Raw genomic sequence first — 18,697 nt, 5'->3', positions numbered from 1 at the left:
ATGATCAATATGGTTAAATTCTGCATATTAGTGATGTTTTTATCGTTTACATCTTTCATGAGAGATAGATAATTACATTAAATCATTTGAAAGATGCTTCACCTATTCAAGTGACGACATGTTGATCAGATGAAAAAGGTAAACAAAACAACGTGGAAAAGTGGAAGTTCGTAGCGGGAGAGTGGGGTACTTTAGTGCAAATTGTAGTGTCTCTTCTTTATTTCCATTATGGTTCAGACACGTAAACGAAGATTGTCCGAAGGCGAAGGACAAGTAGATAATGTTCCTGTAGCCAAAACACCCAGGAAAATTAGTTCTACACAACATGTTAGTTCTCCTCGACCAAGTAGAACTGGTACAACACCCCGTCGCACTACACGATCTAGTGAAAAGGATGAAGTGGATAAAACTGACTCAGCAGTTGACAAAAATCCTAGTACTCCTCGCAGGTCTTCAAGGAGGCTCAGTCAAAGTTTAGAGACCATAAGTGAAGACTCGCCATTACCCAATGTTCAGAACGACACACCATCACGGACGAAGAGGAAAAGTCGTAGTTCCGATTTAGGCAGTAAACCAGAAACTGTGGAAACATTGAATTTTGATGATAGCACTGACAAAACACAAGATGACCATGTAAGTGAGGTAACTCCTCAGGATCAGAAAAGCTCTGAATCTGGCAGTACAGAATCCATGGGTGATGATGTGAAAGATAATGTTACAAATGTAGAGAAAGATAGACGAGAGGAAAAAAGAAAAAGTATCATCACTTTAGACACGGTTGTTGAAGAGGAAGAATATGAGGCTGAAGCTGGTGCGGAAAAAGATAAACCAGAAGTACAAGCACAAACAGGAGTAGATACAGATTGTACTGATGCCAATTCAGCAAAGAGAGCAGTATGTAAAAGTTCATTGAAAGGGAAAAATAAGAAACTGATAAACTCCGAAGAAGTTTCAAGCCCAAGTGCAATGGAATCTGAAGAATCAAAACATTCCAGTAGAAATGAATCGGAAGTAGAAGGCACTGGAAACCAGAATGAATGTTTGAGTTTGAGAGAAAATGTAGAAAACATTGAGAAACAAGTTGAAGACATTACAAGCAAGACAGATAAGGGTGTTAAACGAGACCTTTCAAGTTGTGATGCAGTTGTGGAGAATGTTGATAACAAGTCATGCTCTACAGAAGTTATGGCTGATAAATTGGATGTGGTGGAATTGGCAGAATCAGAGGACTCCAGTAGTAAATCAGAAATAGTAGATTCCATTGGAAACCAGAGTGAATCTTTAAACTTGAAGGAAAATGTAGAACAGGGTGAAAATAAAGTTGAAGACATAGAAAGCAAAGCTGATGACAATGTTAAACCAGATATTATAGCTGATGAATCGAATGCTTCCAAAGCACTGGAAGAAACTGCAGAAGTGACACAGGAGGAAGTGAATACAGAGCAGTCTGTAGGTTTGAACCAAGAAGAGGGTGGTGACACTTCTCAGTCTGGTGAACTAGAGGAGGAAGCTTCTGAATTGGAAGTCATGGAAACGGATGAATTTACTGGTGAAGAAAAGGAAAATATTAGTTTAGGAACAGCAAAGTCAGAAAAGGTAGTAAGTGAAGGCGAGGACAGTGAATTAATGGAGAAGAGTGAGAAGCAAAATGATGGTTCCAATCAAGAAATTGAAAAGAAAGAGAATGCCAAGACACTGGAAGTACCTAATCCTGTCATAGGCCAAGTACCAAGAGGACAGCCAAAGTCAGGAAGATGGTGGAAAAATGAGAAAAAAAGGTTTGTATGGGGGGTAATGTGCATGGTTCTTAGGCTATCTATATATGAAGGACTTTTTCCCCCTTACAAGGGAGGTAGCCAAGTCAAAAGGCTTGTACTCACACCCAGCCATTTCACTTCCACTCATTCCAATCTCATCCAACACCCTTTTCTCCTACTCAGCTCCTCATGGATGATGGGTCATCCCTGTATCCTGCCCACTGCCCTGGGTTGGAACTGATGTAGCAGGATGCAGCACATTCATAGCAAGGATGCTTCACTTAATTGGTGAACCTCCCACTTTGTCCCCTTGTGCAGAAAAATAGAAGACAGGGAGAAATTCATTTGGGGGACATTAAATTTCCAGCCCTCCATCTCTCACCCCCTCCCGTCCTTGCATCACAGTATCATCAATAAAGTACACAGCCCTTCTCCACTTACCCATATCTCCTGCTTGCTCCCTTCCTTGATCAGCAGATATTCCCCTCTTGCTCAGTGCCCCTTTCACCTGATCCATCTCATCCTAGGTCATCCCTTCAAGTTCATGCCACATCTGCCTTCCACATCTCTTGCTAATCTTCACTCATTTTTCCATGTGTCCAAACCATCCCAATATTCTTTTATCATCCATTTCTGCCATCTTTTCCAACCCTGCTCTCCCTCTCACTTCCTCATTTCTCACTTTATCTAACCTTGTAACCTGTACTATACTTCCCATAGATTTCATCTTTAACACATTTAAACTTTTCCTATCTGACTCTTAAATTCTTAGTCTGCCCCATACAGTACTGTTGGCTCAATCACTCCTTCACTCAGTCTCCTCTGCTTCCATTTCCAGATGCCTATTTCTCATGACACTTGTTAATCCCCAGCATTTACTTGCTTCTCTCGATCCCCACATTACCTCCACCTCCACTCCCTTTCCTGACACATGTGACCCCAAAAACCTAAAACTATTCACTTCCTTTAAGATTTACATCTAACTTGCTGCCATCCTCTCCCCTTGTACATATCATTTTACTTTTACCCACAATTATCTTCAACATTCTCCCATCTCATACCTTTCCAAATTCTATCGTTCAATACTACAGAAGAGGACTGTAGCTTACAGTTTAAATATATAGATTCACTGTTTCCAGTTTTTTCTTCTGCTCTGACTATGCTGTGCTCGTGGTGTCCCATCTATGTGTGTGATTCAACATGGTCTTGGATCACATGTTGGACTTGTGATTGACAGCTCAGAACTCATATATGACTGATCAGTTGGTAATGCTGTGACCTTACATGTACACACACCCAACTCGCCGCCCATGAGAGTTGGAGTAACAACTTGCAGCATAGTGATACTGAAATTATTTCAGCCCTGTGTGGGATTCAAACCCAGACCACCTTTGTGGTAGTCAGGAACTCTAACCACTGTGCCACAAAGTATATTTACCTAGTTGTATTTTACAGGAAGAACTATGCTCATAGTGACCCACTTCATTGTATCTTTCAGCATCCAGATCGATCTTAAATTCTTGTATGTTTTTTGCACTCACTGTTTCCTCATTTAATTTGTTCCAGACATCTACCACTCTGTGTGGGAAGCTAACCACTGTGCCACAAAGTGTATTTACCTAGTTGTATTTTACAGGAAGAACTATGCTCATAGTGACCCACTTCATTGTATCTTTCAGCATCTAGATCGATCTTAAATTCTTGTATGATTTTTGCACTCACTGTTTCCTCATTGAATTTGTTCCAGATATCTACCACACTGTGTGGGAAACTATTCTTTTTCAGCTCACTTCTATAACTATCCTTTTTAATTTTCTTTTCATGTCCTTGTTTTTCTTTTATCCCACTTTAGTAAATCATCTCTATCAAGGACTTCCATCCCTTTCATAATTCTGTAGTTGGTTAGTAGATCTCTTTCTCATCTTTGTTCCAGGGTTGGTAGATTGAATTTGTCCAATCTTTGTATTTCAATTTGGAGAGTGTTGGTGCCATTATTGTCATTGCGCTTTGAATTCTTTCTAATTTCTTTAGGTTCTTTTTAGTACTGGGTGTCCAGTGTTGCAGCATACTCCAATCTTGGTCTTATCAATGTAACTAACATTTTCTTTACCATTTCCTCACCCAAGTTATCAAAAGCCACTTTCATTGATCTTAGTAAATTGAAAGTTTCTCTGACTATTCTGTTGATATGTTTGTCTGGTGCTATGTCATTGGTGATAGATACTCCTAGGTCCCATTCTGAGCTTACTTTTTTTTTACTTCCTCTGTACCAATTTTGTATTGCCCCAATATTCTATTTTTACTTTTTCCAAACTCCATTATACTACATTTCTTGATGTTGAAGTTCACTTCCCACTTTTGACTCCATTCCCAGACTTTATCCAAGCCTTTCTGTAGTGATTCACAGTCTTCCTCTGTACTTTCTTTAATAGTTTTGCATCATCTGCAAAGAAGTTCATATAACATTCCACACCTTCATCCATGTCATTTATATATATGACAAACATAATCGGAGCCAATACTGAACCTTGTGGGACTCCACTTATCATTGCTTCTCAGGTTGAGTATTTGTCTCTAAGTACTACCTCCTGGTCAAGAAATCTTTCATCCATTCCAATAATTTTTCTTGAATGCAACCTATTGATTAAATTTTTCTTTACAGCTTTTTGTGTGGTACTTTATCAAATGCTTTTTGTAGATCAAGAAAAACATAATCCACCCATCTGTCCCTTTCTTGTATTATTCTATTAGTCTTGAGTAGAAACAAATGAAGTTAGTGGCACATGATCTTGCTTGTCTAAGATGCATGTGTGTGTACATGTGCATGCCGGACTTCCAAGGGATTGAATATTTCATTCTCATTCAATACTAATGAGATTGTTTAATGTGTGCCTAAGGAATGGGAATGTGCCAGAAAACTAGGGAAATTCTTATATAATTCTCTTTCACAAAGGAGAATGGGACAAATATAATTGTAGTAGTTTTAGAAGGATCAGTCTGTTGAGTACATTTCAAATGGCATATAAGAGTGTTAACTTCTTCAACACCAGTCAAATTCTCATGCATATCATCAGATGCTTGATGTATAATACTTGTGTTATAAAATATATAGTCATTACTGATTTGCTCATTTTCTTTCACTCTGAGTAATAATAAACACAAATTGTGATCAAGGCAGTTCACAGAATTTGAGGATCACTCAACTACAACTACAGATTAAGTGTAATCAGGACGCCAATGCCAGCATCCTCGTATACGCTCTTGCACCTCATGATGCCTCTGTAGGCATCATTGTATGGAAGAGGTTAATTGAGAGGATTAGGAGGGGAATAGGGATGTGAAGAAATACAGTTTTCTATATATATGCATAAATATTTGGAATAGCTTAGAAAATAATGTAGCCCAAGCTCAAACAATACATGAATTCAAATCTAAATATTATAACCAGATATTAAGAATATAGACCAAATATTTATGCATTTATATGGAAAACTATTTCTTCACATCCTATGGATATGTGGTCTTCCTTGATTTGTTCTCATGACCTCTTAAAGCCCTCCTATCCTTGATCATGAGATCTCATCTGTCATTGTAGTCTGTCCCCTATATAAACCTGAATACTGTAATCATATCACCTTTCTCTTTCATCTTCCAAAGTTGGCAGATCCAGTGCTTTTAGTTTCTTCTCATAATGTCTGAGGATGTCACTTGTTAGTTGTGTATAGGATGTCTAGTTAGGTGTTTGCTGGAATTTAGTAATTTATATGTTGGAGAGTTGTTCGGTAATTTTGATTCCTCATTGGTCTGCAATTTGTGTTTAAACCCACATTTGTGATATTGTATACTGTTTACTATATTTGTTTATGTATACTGATTATTTCTGCTGTGGTGTCCGTGAGTGATTCAAGTTTCTTCTGCCTTGTTGGAGAAGGTTATGCTATTGTGCAGTATTATAAGTCCACTTTTGCATTGTTTTGTCTTCTGAGTGTTGCATATTCTGCAAATGCAGACATGATTGTGTGGTGAGATTTGGTTTCCTGTAAAAGTGAGATGTTGATGATGTGTTTGTGTGTGTATATATATATATATATATATATATATATATATATATATATATATATATATATATATATATATATACACATACATACATACACAGTAGAACCTCTTTATAATGATATCTGTAGTAATGGCAGCCCCATATTAATGACAGGTGCACATGGTCTGAAGTTTTTGTTGTTGTTTTAGCCTTCCCGTCAAAAGTTTGAGGTGCTGTTTGTCCATCCATACCGAAAAGTGCTCTCTTGTGTACTTCTTTTTGGACCCAAATATCACATCTCTCAGCCTCAACCATTTCCCAAGGGGTGAAGAAATGTGCTGGGAAGGTATTAACATTGAAACAGAAGCTGGAAGTGATTGAAAGACTAGAGAAACATGAAAATTGCCACACAATTATGGAACACTACCAGATTTCGTCATCCACCATTTATGATATCAAGAAGCAGAGCCCACAGATAAAAGAATTTTTCGTGAAGAGTGAGACCAACAAGGGCATCAATAAGAGGCAGAAGTTGTGTGCACCAAAATTGGAGGAGCTGGACCGAGTTCTTTATAAATGGTTTAAGCAGAAGCATTCAGAAGGAGCATGGATTTCTGGCCCACTTATGATTGAAAAGGCCAAAGAAATATATAACAAATTGGAGATAACCAAGCCATGGGTATTCTCTTCTGGTTGGCTTCATAGATTTAAGGTGAGGCATGGAATTTGTGTACTAGATGTGAGTGGTGAGCACATTTCAGGAAACTGTCACCAAGTATAATCTGACACCAGACCAAATCTATAATGCATACTCACTGTTTGGCATGTCCTACTTTGGCTTGTGGAAATGAAACAGTAGCCCCAGGTTTAAACAAAATAAAGACTGCATCACCCTTCTGTGTTGTGCCAACACATCAGGGAAACACAGAATAAAGTTGCTTGTTATTGGCAAGTTCAAGAATCCAAGGTGTTTAAAGAATGTTATACATCTCCCAGTTGACGATGATAATCAAGGTAATGCATGGATGACCTGTGATATTTTCAAGGTGTGGTTTTTCCACATTTTTGTTCCTGCTCTCAAGGAAAACCTGAAAAGATTAGGCCTACTCAAAGATACGAAAGTGTTGTTCCTCGATAATTACAGAGCCCATCCCCCAGCAGAACTCATCAGTGGGAACATCTTTACAATTTATCTAACCCTTAATGTTACCAGCATGATCCAGGCCATGGATCAGGGGGTGATCCAAAATCTCAAAATGAATTACAGAAAAGACTTCATGAGGCTAGTCCTAAATGCTGTGATATTATGGCTGTGCAGAAGAAATTCACTGTCAAGGATGCCATATATTTTGCATCAGATGCATGGAAAAATGTAAAGAGCAAGACCCTGAATTGTGCTTGGTGCAAGTATGGCCTACAGTGATCCAAGACAATGACCAATTTGATGCAGAGGGAGATTTTGAAGGGTTTGCAGTGGCTCAGAATCTGAAAAAAAAAAAATAATAATAATAATAATAAATTAAGAAATAAAAGATATGATTTAGTCAAGTGGCAAGATTAAAGTGGAGGCTAATGAATTTGGGGAGTGGACTGAGGCAGACTATGATGTTTCTGTCACATTGGATACTAATGATCTAATAGCTGTAGTCAAGGAACAAGGTCAGGAAAATGATGAAGAGGAGAGTGAGGAGGAGGAGGAAGTTGATCCCCCAGTGTTATGGAATTAGGGTTTGGCAGTATTCAACACTGCAACTGCAATAAAATTTACAGAATGCCAGCAGTATTTCACAGCCCAGGATGATATGTATCTCAGCAGGCTCAATAATCAGATTATGGATACCTGAAGAAAGTCATCATAGCAGTCGGACATCTGCTTCATGTTCTCAAGGGCTGCAAAGAGGGCCTCTACTTCTAACCAGACCAGGCCCTCTACCTCTGGCAAGCCCCAATCCACCTCTGGTGTGGCAATGGTACTGGATGAAGATACTGATGGTCCTCCAGTGCCACCAGTAAGCCCTTGTAAGACTCCAGTGAAATTAACTTAGTTTGTAAGCCTCGATTATTGATTAACATTTTACTGTACCATCAATAACTATACTGGATACTGTACCCAAAACTGCCAATACTGTACCTGGATACAGATGTAGCCCATACTGTATAGGGTGTACACTGTCACACCTACAACTTACTGCACTGTACTTCACCTACAACCATAACTTTGTGAGTATTGTATAACTGACAAATGGTTCAGTAATGCCTTCTGATGTATTCCATCATTTGTTACTTATTTTCTACATTATTTATCAAGTATTTCATATTTAATGCTTCTAAATGAATGTAGCATAAATTCTCAGACATCGCTAAGAATAAGCCTCATAATAACAGAATTTCGTCTTTCTCTGCAGTTGAGGTCCCGAGCATGCCATTGTAATGGGGTTCTACAGTGTGTGTATATGTATATATATATATATATATATATATATATATATATATATATATATATATATATATATATTGAAGAATGGAAGACAAATGAGTGGAAGGGTGGTGAGTTAAACACAGAGAACAGTTGGAGTTTTATTCACTGACGTTTCGTCCTTACCAGGACATTCTCAAAGTACATACAGTTTCAGAAAATTAACAGCTTATATAACCCATCCTTGCCGAGTTCCCCTCCCTCTATCATCCGTCCTCTACCCTTTTTCATGTGACTCCGACTATGTCACTTCTCCCTCCGTTCTCAATTGTCCTTTTTACCTCCTTGATAATCAGAGTACTTACCGCTCCTGCTAATTTTATAAACCCTTCCCTATGGTTGATGCAGGGGTGGGAAGTAATGTAGGCTGCCTCCACTATTTTTCTTTTCTTTTTCTCTAGACCTTTGTGGAGCACCTCTATCTTGTTCCAATCTGGAAGATGACCACATTGGTCTAAATGAACTACTAGCGAGTTGGAGGTTCTGTGAGCTCTGACATCATTTTTGTGCTCATATGTCCGTAGCTCCACTGATCTTCCCGTCTCTCTATAATATCCTAACGGACAACCACCACATGGTATATTGTAAATTGAAAAGGATGTAGAGAAGGGCACAATTTACAATATACCATGTGGTGGTTGTCCGTTAGGATATTATGGAGAGACGGGAAGATCAGTGGAGCTACGGACATATGAGCACAAAAATGACGTCAGAGCTCACAGAACCTCCAACTCGCTAGTAGTTCATTTAGACCAATGTGGTCATCTTCCAGATTGGAACAAGATAGAGGTGCTCCACAAAGGTCTAGAGAAAAAGAAAAGAAAAATAGTGGAGGCAGCCTACATTACTTCCCACCCCTGCATCAACCATAGGGAAGGGTTTATAAAATTAGCAGGAGCGGTAAGTACTCTGATTATCAAGGAGGTAAAAAGGACAATTGAGAACGGAGGGAGAAGTGACATAGTCGGAGTCACATGAAAAAAGGTAGAGGACGGATGATAGAGGGAGGGGAACTCGGCAAGGATGGGTTATATAAGCTGTTAATTTTCTGAAACTGTATGTACTTTGAGAATGTCCTGGTAAGGACGAAACGTCAGTGAATAAAACTCCAACTGTTCTCTGTGTTTAACTCACCACCCTTCCACTCATATATATATATATATATATATATATGTTGCTTATTTGTGATATATTCATTGTGTTTATTACGTGTTTTAATATTTTTTTATGTGGCTTAAGGTGTGTTCTGGCAGTAGGTGCACCTTGTGTATTGGTTGTTGTGGGTAAGTGAAATGGTTTTTAGGTGAATCCAAGCTTTACTTGTGTTCCATTGTGTGGTGTGTCAGTTGTTTGTGTGTCTTGTGCAGTTTTTTTTTTTCCTGTATCAACTTATACTTAGAAATATAAAGATTTATTAATGAAATTATCTTTTTATCAGATTTTCATCAGTGGTAAAAGTGAAGCCCTTGAAGACATCATGGGCCAAGAAAATGCAAGTGAAAGAAGAGAGACAAAATATATTAGCAGCAACCGCAGCTGTCAAGGAGGAGAAACGGCAGAAGCTGGAGCAGTTAAGGGAGAGGCAGAGGATCAACAAGGAGAAAAGGGAAGAAAATGCACGCAAGGCTGAAGTTGTCCAACTGGTAAGTGGTGATATCAGTAGTTAATAATTACAGTGCATTAAGGGACAAACATGACTGTAGTAATTTCTGAAGAATCAGTCTGCTCAGTGGAGTTGGGAATGCATATGGGAGGGTATTAATTGAAATGATTAGGAGAGGAACAGAGAGATTAGGAAAAAGCTTGGATAATTTTTGTAGTAAGGCAAATATGTGAGAAGGGTGATAGGTCATGAAAGATGAGTCAGTTGTTGTTTGCAGATGACATGTTTGTGACTAATTCATAAGTATTCTTAGGAGAGACTGAAGCAGCTAGTGACTGAGTTTTAAAAGACATGCGAGACGAGTATTGTATGTTGTTGTTGATAATCAGCACTTCTATTCTTAAGGAGAATATTATGCCAGAGAGGTGGTAAAGGATAAATTTAAGAGAACAGTAGAAAGGGATATTAGAAGTTGATAGTGATCAACATTCTTTTTGGAGTGGAGAGTAGTCTTGAAGCGTAAAAGAATGCTGTAGGACTGGTTCATAGGGATATCACAGAAGTTCCTAAAATACTGACTGCATAAAATTTAGACAGTCAGTGCCCAATATGGGCCATGTGAGAGGAGAAACTTTAGAGTAAATGTGGGCAAAACTAAAGTGATGAGAAGTACAATGAGGGAAGTTGATGGTTGTTTGGACATGAGTATGGATGGTGAGGGACTTGGGGGGGTGGGGAAGAATTTTAACTATTTGTAGTTGCATATGGAATGAAGGAGTGGGTATGGAGGTAGATTATAGAATAATGGAGGCAAGTACAGGTAAATGTTCATGTGGAATGAAGAGCATTATAGGAAATAAGGATTTGGGGATGAATGCACAGAGATTGTATAAAGGAGTGATTGTGCCTATGGCAACATGCGGAGCAGAGACATGGATTTTAAGGAAGGCAGAAAGGAAGAGTTTGAACGAGTTTAGGATGAAGTGTTGTAGAAATATGTTAACTGTTACAGGGAAAGATAGTGTGAGGAATATGGTGGTGAGGTAGAGAACATGGTAGAAAGGAAGTTGTTGGGTAAGGTAGATAAAAATTTGCTGAGGTGGTTTGGGTATATGGAAAGAATGAGGAAGGAGTAACAAAAAGAATGTGGCAAGTGGATGCAGATGGAAAGAACTTGAGAGAAAGATCAAGAATGAGGTGGATGTGTGGAGTAAAAGGGCCTTGGATATACAAGGAATGTCACTCAAGCAAAGAAGAGAGAATGCAAAAAATACTGGTGAATGGAGAAAGGTTGTGAGTGGGTGAAAAGTTGATGTGGCTGAAGGAATATTTTCAACTGTTCTATAAATTATGTTGAGTGGATGTGAAGGTGGTCACCATAAAACAAGGCAGTAAAAGTAAATCAACAGCAGCATTTTTTTGGTCCTGTTATGGAAGTGTTGAGTCTCTGTATATACCTAGTTGTATTATACAGGAAGGGAGCTCTAATGTGAACTGTGTGGATATGGACAGGGATGACACTTCATCCATGAGGTGCTGAGATGGCAGGGCCATTAAATGGGTTTTATTGTGTATAAAGTGGGTGTAATTTGGTATAGTATATTATTTATAATAAGGATTTTCCTTGGTGATTGCAGATTAAGGATCCAAGAAAAATCAAAAAGATGAAAAGGAAGCAGTTACGTCAGATAGAGAAAAGAGATCCAGGTTCTATACGCAAATAAGAATAAGAGTGGTCTGTAAGTTAAGAATTGTGGAAGTGTTTCAAGATTCAGTTGTTAAGGGAATGAATGGGTAAGTTAATTAATTGTGACCATAGTCAAGACTTATGTATAGTATACTGTGGTAATTTTATGTTGATCTAATACTGTTCATACATTGTGTCTTTGTACAGGATGTGAAGGATTAAGACAGTAGTATACCATGTGTTTATTACAAGGTTGTTTGGTGTTGAAGGATTTTGCTTGTATATGAGAGCTGTAAACTTACAGTTCAAGGTGATGTATAATATTAAAGTGTTATAATGATACATTTGGTTGTTTTTATAACATGTTATATATATTAGTCTTTCCTTGTACAAATACATTACTCATGGAAATGACTAAGCACATATAATAAGATTGAGCGAATAATGAGATCAACAGTAGATACCTGCAAATTGTGGTCCTGTTGGACAGATGTCCGAAAGAATCATCTTCCTGCTGCATGTATTTCAAAACCTGACAACACCTTTACAGTGGGTAATGACTGCATAGAATTATGCTGTAGTGATTGCATGGTAGTCAGTCAATGCTTTAGGAACTTTTAGGGTGCCCATACAGACTGGAGGCATACAATATTTGTCTATGTTAAACTATTAATACAGTGAGTCCTTTTTACACAGTACATATGCGTTCCTGAAAACCTTACCGCAAATTGAAATTACCGTATACCAAACCCAAGTTTCGACTTATGGCAGATGTACCTTCTCCCTGCTCTTTCCTCTTCAAAATATCTAATTTTACCTCCAAACCATGAGCAGATATCGTATCTGTGAATTTTTCTTACCGTAGATAGAATTGAGGGTAGTAATTACCAAATACTATAACTGTGAATTTACTGGATAAAGAATTACCGTATAAGGAGGACTCACTGTATACAGATAAACATAAATGGACTCCCCAAACACACAGAACTGTTTCACATCATACATGAACACAACAAAGAACAATGCTTTCATTCACAGATTCAATGATAAAAGAAGACAACATGAGGCACAAAGGTGGATTCATAGCACTAGTACACAACAGCATACTCTTCTCCAACTAATTGAGACAATGGACAGTTACAGACACTATCACTGAAATAATTGGAATCCAAAAACAAATAATTAACACAGCCTGCAGTATCACAAACAGGTATCTCCAATTATGTCAACCCCAAATCCTTCAGATCCAACCTCTCAATGCAATAACAAACCACATACTGGCTGGTGATCTAAATGCTCATTGTCAAAACTGGCATATTACACAAACAACAGATCAAAGAAGATACAAATTTTGTAACTACTCTCCAACTTAACCCTTTGGCTACTTAATTAGGACAGACAGTTGTGATGGCCATTTTCCTCTTAAAAACAAAATTGTCAAATGTCCATCAAATGTACTGTCCCTAGGTAATAAATGTCTGAATTTCATGATAAAGGCACTAATTTTCACATAAAGTAATTAGAAATAGATTCTCATGGATGATCTTTGATTTTTCAATGTTTTGTTTGAAAAAGTACTGTGAGAAAATGTGGAAATTTGACTTATTCACACACTGCTTATTTGTACCCAGTGTACTTCAAAACATATATCTAGTTGAATGCATAAAGATTGCAAGACCTAGCATTCAGTGGTTAATATCAGATTATGCATATGAAAGTATGCACCCATATGGGAATACTCACAATATTTTTAACATTTTTTGGATCCATGTAAACTGTATATTTACAATTTTGTGATAATTTATTTAATACAATATACAATACACAAATAAAATCAATAACCCATGGCCATGTTCTGGAAAGAACTCTTGAAAAACTTGATATGGAGTACAGTGAAGTCCATATGTAATTTTGATCAAACTGGTTTTACACTAATGTAAACCAGTAGAAGTTGAAAAGGACAGTCTCATCCTCATTGCCTGGATCATCCTTATCACTGTCCTCAAACTATTCCTCAGTTTTCTGAATTTTCAGAAGCCAAAATCTCTTCTATTTCCTCCTGCGTTACCTGCCTGTGCCTAAGGGAGCCAATGTTCTTTGTGAATGGAGTCAGAAGTGGGAAGTGGAATTCAACATAAAAAAATGTATCATAATGGAATTTGGAAAAAGTGAAAAAAAGAAAAGGATATCAGGATGATATAAAATTGGTGAAAAAGAAGTAAAGAAAGGGATCATAAAAAGACATGGGAGTGATCATCACAAAAAATATGTCCCCTGACAAACATATAAACACAATCGTCAGTGAAACCTATAACTTGCTAAGATCAATAAAAGTGGCTTTTACCTACTTGGATGAAGAAATGGTAAAGAAAATACTAGTCACATTGATAAGGCCTAAATTGGAGTATGCAGCGACACTATAGTCACCCAGTACAAAAAATAATAAAAAGAAGATTGAGAGAATCCAGATAGCAGCTACAAGGAAGATGGCCCCAGAACTATCAAAACTCGTATGAAGAAAGATTAGTAAAATTGGAGTTCTTGACTCTGGAACAAAGAAGAGAAAGAGGTGACTTGTTGACCATCTACAGAATTGTGAAAGGCATGGAAATCCTTGACAGAGAAGACTTGCTAAATTGGGATAAGAGAAACACAAGAGGACATGGAAAGAAGCTCAAAAAGGACAGTTATAGAAGAGACCTAAAAAAAAAAAAAAAAAAAGCTTTCCCCATAGAGTGGTGGATGTATGGAACATATTGGACGAAAGAACAGTGTGTTAAAAAATAATACAAGAATTTAAGAGTAAACTAGATATGGAGAGATACAAAGACAGGACACCATGAGCAAAGTTCCCCCTTCCTACTAGGTAAATACAACTAGGTAAGTAATTCATGAGCTCATGATAGCACAGTACAGCTTTCATCTCACTAGTTCTGATACATTGTACATATAATTATGTTTCATGTCATTGGCTTTCTCCTCTATTAGCCCAGTCCCAATCCTTCACAATGGTCCGGTCTGAATAAAGTCCATTGGCTCTCCTCTATCGGCCCAGTGACAATTCTTTACAATGCCTGAAGAATCCCAAAGGATCTGTAAGAAGGCTGGCAGAAGATATCCAGAGATGTGGCAGTATGATAATGTCTAATATCATTATCTCTGAATGTTTATGATATTTCATGCCATAATCTTATTTCTATTACATTTAAGTGGTTCAAGATATGTCATATATATATTTTGGTAGGTAGTAATAAATTGTCTGTTCATAATTCTTATTTTTCATCCTCCCTCTGACTTTGAAAAGAATACAAAGCACAAAAACATGTCACTCCCTACTGATACATGGTAAGATTATCCAACCAGGTACAAGTGATAGGCATACTGTACTTTAGGGACATGACAGCAGCTCAATATGAACATGCGAGCATCAAGTAAACATTAAGCCACGTCAAGCACTTTGCCCTCCATGAGAAAAATAATAATAACGCAAAAAGAAATAATGGAGCAATTAACAAACCTTGATGTTAGGAAATCACATGGCCTGGATGGAATTGCAAACTGGATATTAAAAGAATGCAAAGAAGAACTAACAGACAAAATATATAATATAATAAGTTACTTAAATAAGGAAAAATGCCAACATTACCAATATATGAAGGAGGAAACCAGGAAGAATCAATTAATTACAGACCAGTCTCTAACAAGCACTGTAGCCAAAATTTGTGATAAAATTATCAAGAATAGACGGGTAAAACGCCTGGAAGAAAATAATATAATAAACTCAAAACAATTTGGGTTCAGACAGGGAAGATCATGTACCACAAACTTAATCTGTTTTTACTCAAGACTAATAGATATAATACAAAAAAGTGATGGATAGGCTAATTATGCTTTCTTGGAGTTACAAAAATCCTTTGACTAGGTATCACACAAAATATTATTAAAAAAAAAAAGGAAAATATAGAAGTGATACAAGGCAACCTACTAAACTGGATGGAGGACTTCCTGAATGGTAGAAAGAGTATTACTCTTGAGAAAAATATTCATGTTGGAAGTGCTTAGTGGAGTTCCACAGGGATCATTGGCTCCAATAATGTTTGCTATTTATGTGAATGACATGGATGATGTGGAATGTTACATGAATTTATTTGCAGATGATGCCAAATTGTTGAGGAAAGTAAAAACCGAAACAGATTGCAAATCACTACAGGGAGACCTGAACGAGGTTTGGAAATGGGAAGTGGACTTCAACATTAAGAAGTGTAGTATAATGGAGTTCGGAAAAAGTAAAAATAGAATATCAAGACAATATAAATTGGAACTGAGGAGGTAAAGAAAGTGGGATCTGAAAAAGATCTGGGAGTAATTATCTCAAATGACTTGTCCCCTGATAAACAAACAAAATTGTCAGAGAATCCTATAACTTGCTAAGATCAATAAAAGTGGCATTTACCTATTTGGACAAGGAAATTATTTGAAAAATATTAATCACACTGATAAGGCCTAGACTAGAATATGCAGCGACACTGGTCACCCAGTATCAAAAAGGATATATAGAAAATTTAAAGAATCAAGAGAGTAACCACAAAAATGGCTCCAACACTTTCAAACTTGTCATATGAAGAGGGACTGGCTAAATTGGAGTTATCAACTTCGGGGCAAAGAAGAGAGGCAACCTACTGACCATCTATAGAATCATGGAGGGCACAGAAATACTCGATAGAGAGGACTTGTTAAAGTGGGACAATAGAAACACAAGAAGACATGAAAAAAAATCAAAAAAGAAAGTTATAGAAGAGATCTGAAGAAGAACAGTTTTCCACATGAGAGTGGTGGACACTTGGAACAAACTGGACAAAATAATAGTATGTGCAAAAACCATACACGAATTTAAGAGCAAACAAAGGCGGAGTGGTAAGCTGTGCATTCGTGGTGAAACAATGTAGGTCGAATTTGTATCTCCGTTACTTTCTTTTTTCATTTTTTTTTTTTATTGTTCTTAAAAATGGAAACCCCTAAATCCAAGGACGCAACTAAAAGAAGCCTGGAGGAAACTAAAATCGAAACTCCACTAGGAGTAGTGAGAAAAAAATCATGCTTCGCTTCAACACCAAGAGAATATCAAAGACTAGACGTAAGTAGATTTTCTGGGTTTGAAAGGGAAGGAAATGGATTATTAAGAATAGAAAATGACAGAGAACCCAGATACAGGAACATAATGAGGAGTAGAGATCTAAGTGATATCGTAGACGAACTATTAGAACTTAAAAGCGAATATAAGATAATGTACCAGGAAGTATCAAACCTAAGGAAAGCCAACGAGGAAAACAATAGGGAGATAGACGAGTTGAAAAAAGAATTAAAACAGCTTAAGGGTGAGAATGAGAGGTTGAAAAGTGAGGATAATAGTAGGAACGAGGTTCTGAAACGAGAAATCAAAAGTCAAATGAAAGAAGTGACCGAAAAGGTGGAGGAAAGAATTAGGGAGAACGACCTACAGGAAATAAAAAAACAGTGGAAAATTGAGAAGGAAAGTCAGGAAATATCTTTAAAGAAAATAATGGAACAACAAGTAAAAGATAATACAAAAGAAACTGTAATTCAGGTTATTAAAGAGAAAAGTAACCTAGTTAGGGACACAGTGGATAGAAAAAGATGTATAGTAGTCTATGGCATTAAAGAAAAGCACAATGTACCAAGATACCAGAGGGAAAAGGAAGAAAAAGAGATTGCCAAAGAAATACTAAAGGAGTTACAAACAGATGAGTTAGGCTGGGACAGAGAAATCGAGGAAACTCATAGAATGGGCAAGTACTCTAAAGATAAGCTATATAGACCATTAAAAGTAAAACTTAGATCACAATCAAGTGTAGAAGAAATTTTAACTAGAACAATGAGACTAGCAAATAGTGAACAGTACAAAAATATATGGATCAAAAAAGAAATGAGTGAGGAAGAAAAAGAGAAAGAAAAGGAACTTAGGAATGAGGCAAATGAAAGGAATGAGAATAGAACTGAGAAAGAAAAAGAGGAGTTTTTTTGGAGAGTGATAGACATGAGGCTGAGAAAAAAGTACATAGAGAAAATGGAAACAAAGAAGTCAGAAGGGGAGGAGGAGAAAGGAAACTAAAAATAGCTTACACAAATATAGACGGAATAATCTCAGGAATAAACGAATTAAATGATTATCTAGTATTAGAAAAACCAGACATAATGGGAATTGTAGAAACCAAATTAAAGTTCATACTAACACCCCACACTGTGGGACAAGGAAAATACAACTGTTGGACAAAGAATAGAAAGAACAAACAGGGCGGAGGAGTTCTAATTTTGGCCAAGAAAGATTCAACTGTAGCAAAAATAACTGAAGGAAAAAATAATGTAGAATCAATTATAGTATAAGTCGAAGGTAAAAAAATGAAGAAAAGAAAATTTGCAGTGGTGTATGTACCTCCTAAGACACAAGCCTGGTCAGAGAGGGATCACGCCGAGTTACTAGATGATACAAAGGAAGAATTAATTGAAACACTAAAGGATGGAGGAAATACAGTAATTATGGGTGACTTTAATTCAAAAGAAATATGCTGGGAAGATATGACAGTGAAAGGGGGAGAGAAACACTGGGGCAATGTACTCCTTGACTTGACCATTGAATACACAATGACCCAGTGGATTAGAGAAAATACTAGATATAGAGGAAATGAAGAACCCTCAATATTGGACTTAATACTTACAACAGAACCTGAGATAATCGATAATATTATTTACAAAACTCCGATAGGAAAAAGTGACCATGTACTAATAGAAATGGAATTGAAAGAACAACCAGACCAAAGCAAAAATGTTAAACATAGAATAGGAAGACCCATGTATAACAAAACAAACTTTGAGAAACTTAAAACATTCTTTCGCAATGCAAACTGGGAAAAATTCCAAAACGAAGATACAGGGATAGAAGAAAAATGGAACATACTAAAAGAAATTTATAATGAAGGAGTGGACAAATTCGTACCACAACAAAAAATGGAAAAGGCATACATAAAGAACTGGTACAACAAAAGATGTAGTGAAGCAAAGGAAAAAAGGGACAAAGCTTGGAAAAAATGGAAAAGAGATAAGAAACAAAGCAAATGGC

At 37.0% G+C, this 18,697-nt stretch overlaps 1 protein-coding gene across 1 annotated transcript; it reads left to right on the top strand.

The window, feature by feature from the left end:
• The first annotated feature begins 125 nt into the window (after positions 1-125).
• LOC143020890 (uncharacterized) lies at positions 126-11,906 on the top strand. Its single transcript, XM_076177771.1, has 3 exons — positions 126-1,778; positions 9,711-9,915; positions 11,513-11,906. Exons 1-3 carry the CDS (start codon positions 229-231, stop codon positions 11,597-11,599), a joined length of 1,842 nt encoding a protein of 613 aa, XP_076033886.1. The 5' UTR covers positions 126-228; the 3' UTR covers positions 11,600-11,906.
• The last annotated feature ends 6,791 nt before the right edge of the window (positions 11,907-18,697 follow it).

This window comes from Oratosquilla oratoria, chromosome 41 (genome assembly GCF_046742065.1).
Source record: "Oratosquilla oratoria isolate Oo_2021 chromosome 41, ASM4674206v1, whole genome shotgun sequence".
Taxonomy (NCBI): Eukaryota; Metazoa; Arthropoda; class Malacostraca; order Stomatopoda; family Squillidae; genus Oratosquilla; species Oratosquilla oratoria.
The sequence above is the reverse complement of the archived record's forward strand: the minus strand, read 5'-3'. Positions and strand labels throughout refer to the sequence as shown.

Coding starts and splice junctions, on each gene's coding strand:
- LOC143020890 (XM_076177771.1), top strand. CDS start 229: ATGGTTCAGACACGTAAACGAAGATTGTCCGAAGGCGAAGGACAAGTA. Junction 1,779..9,710: donor TGGAAAAATGAGAAAAAAAG/GTTTGTATGGGG, acceptor TCTTTTTATCAG/ATTTTCATCAGTGGTAAAAG. Junction 9,916..11,512: donor AGGCTGAAGTTGTCCAACTG/GTAAGTGGTGAT, acceptor TGGTGATTGCAG/ATTAAGGATCCAAGAAAAAT.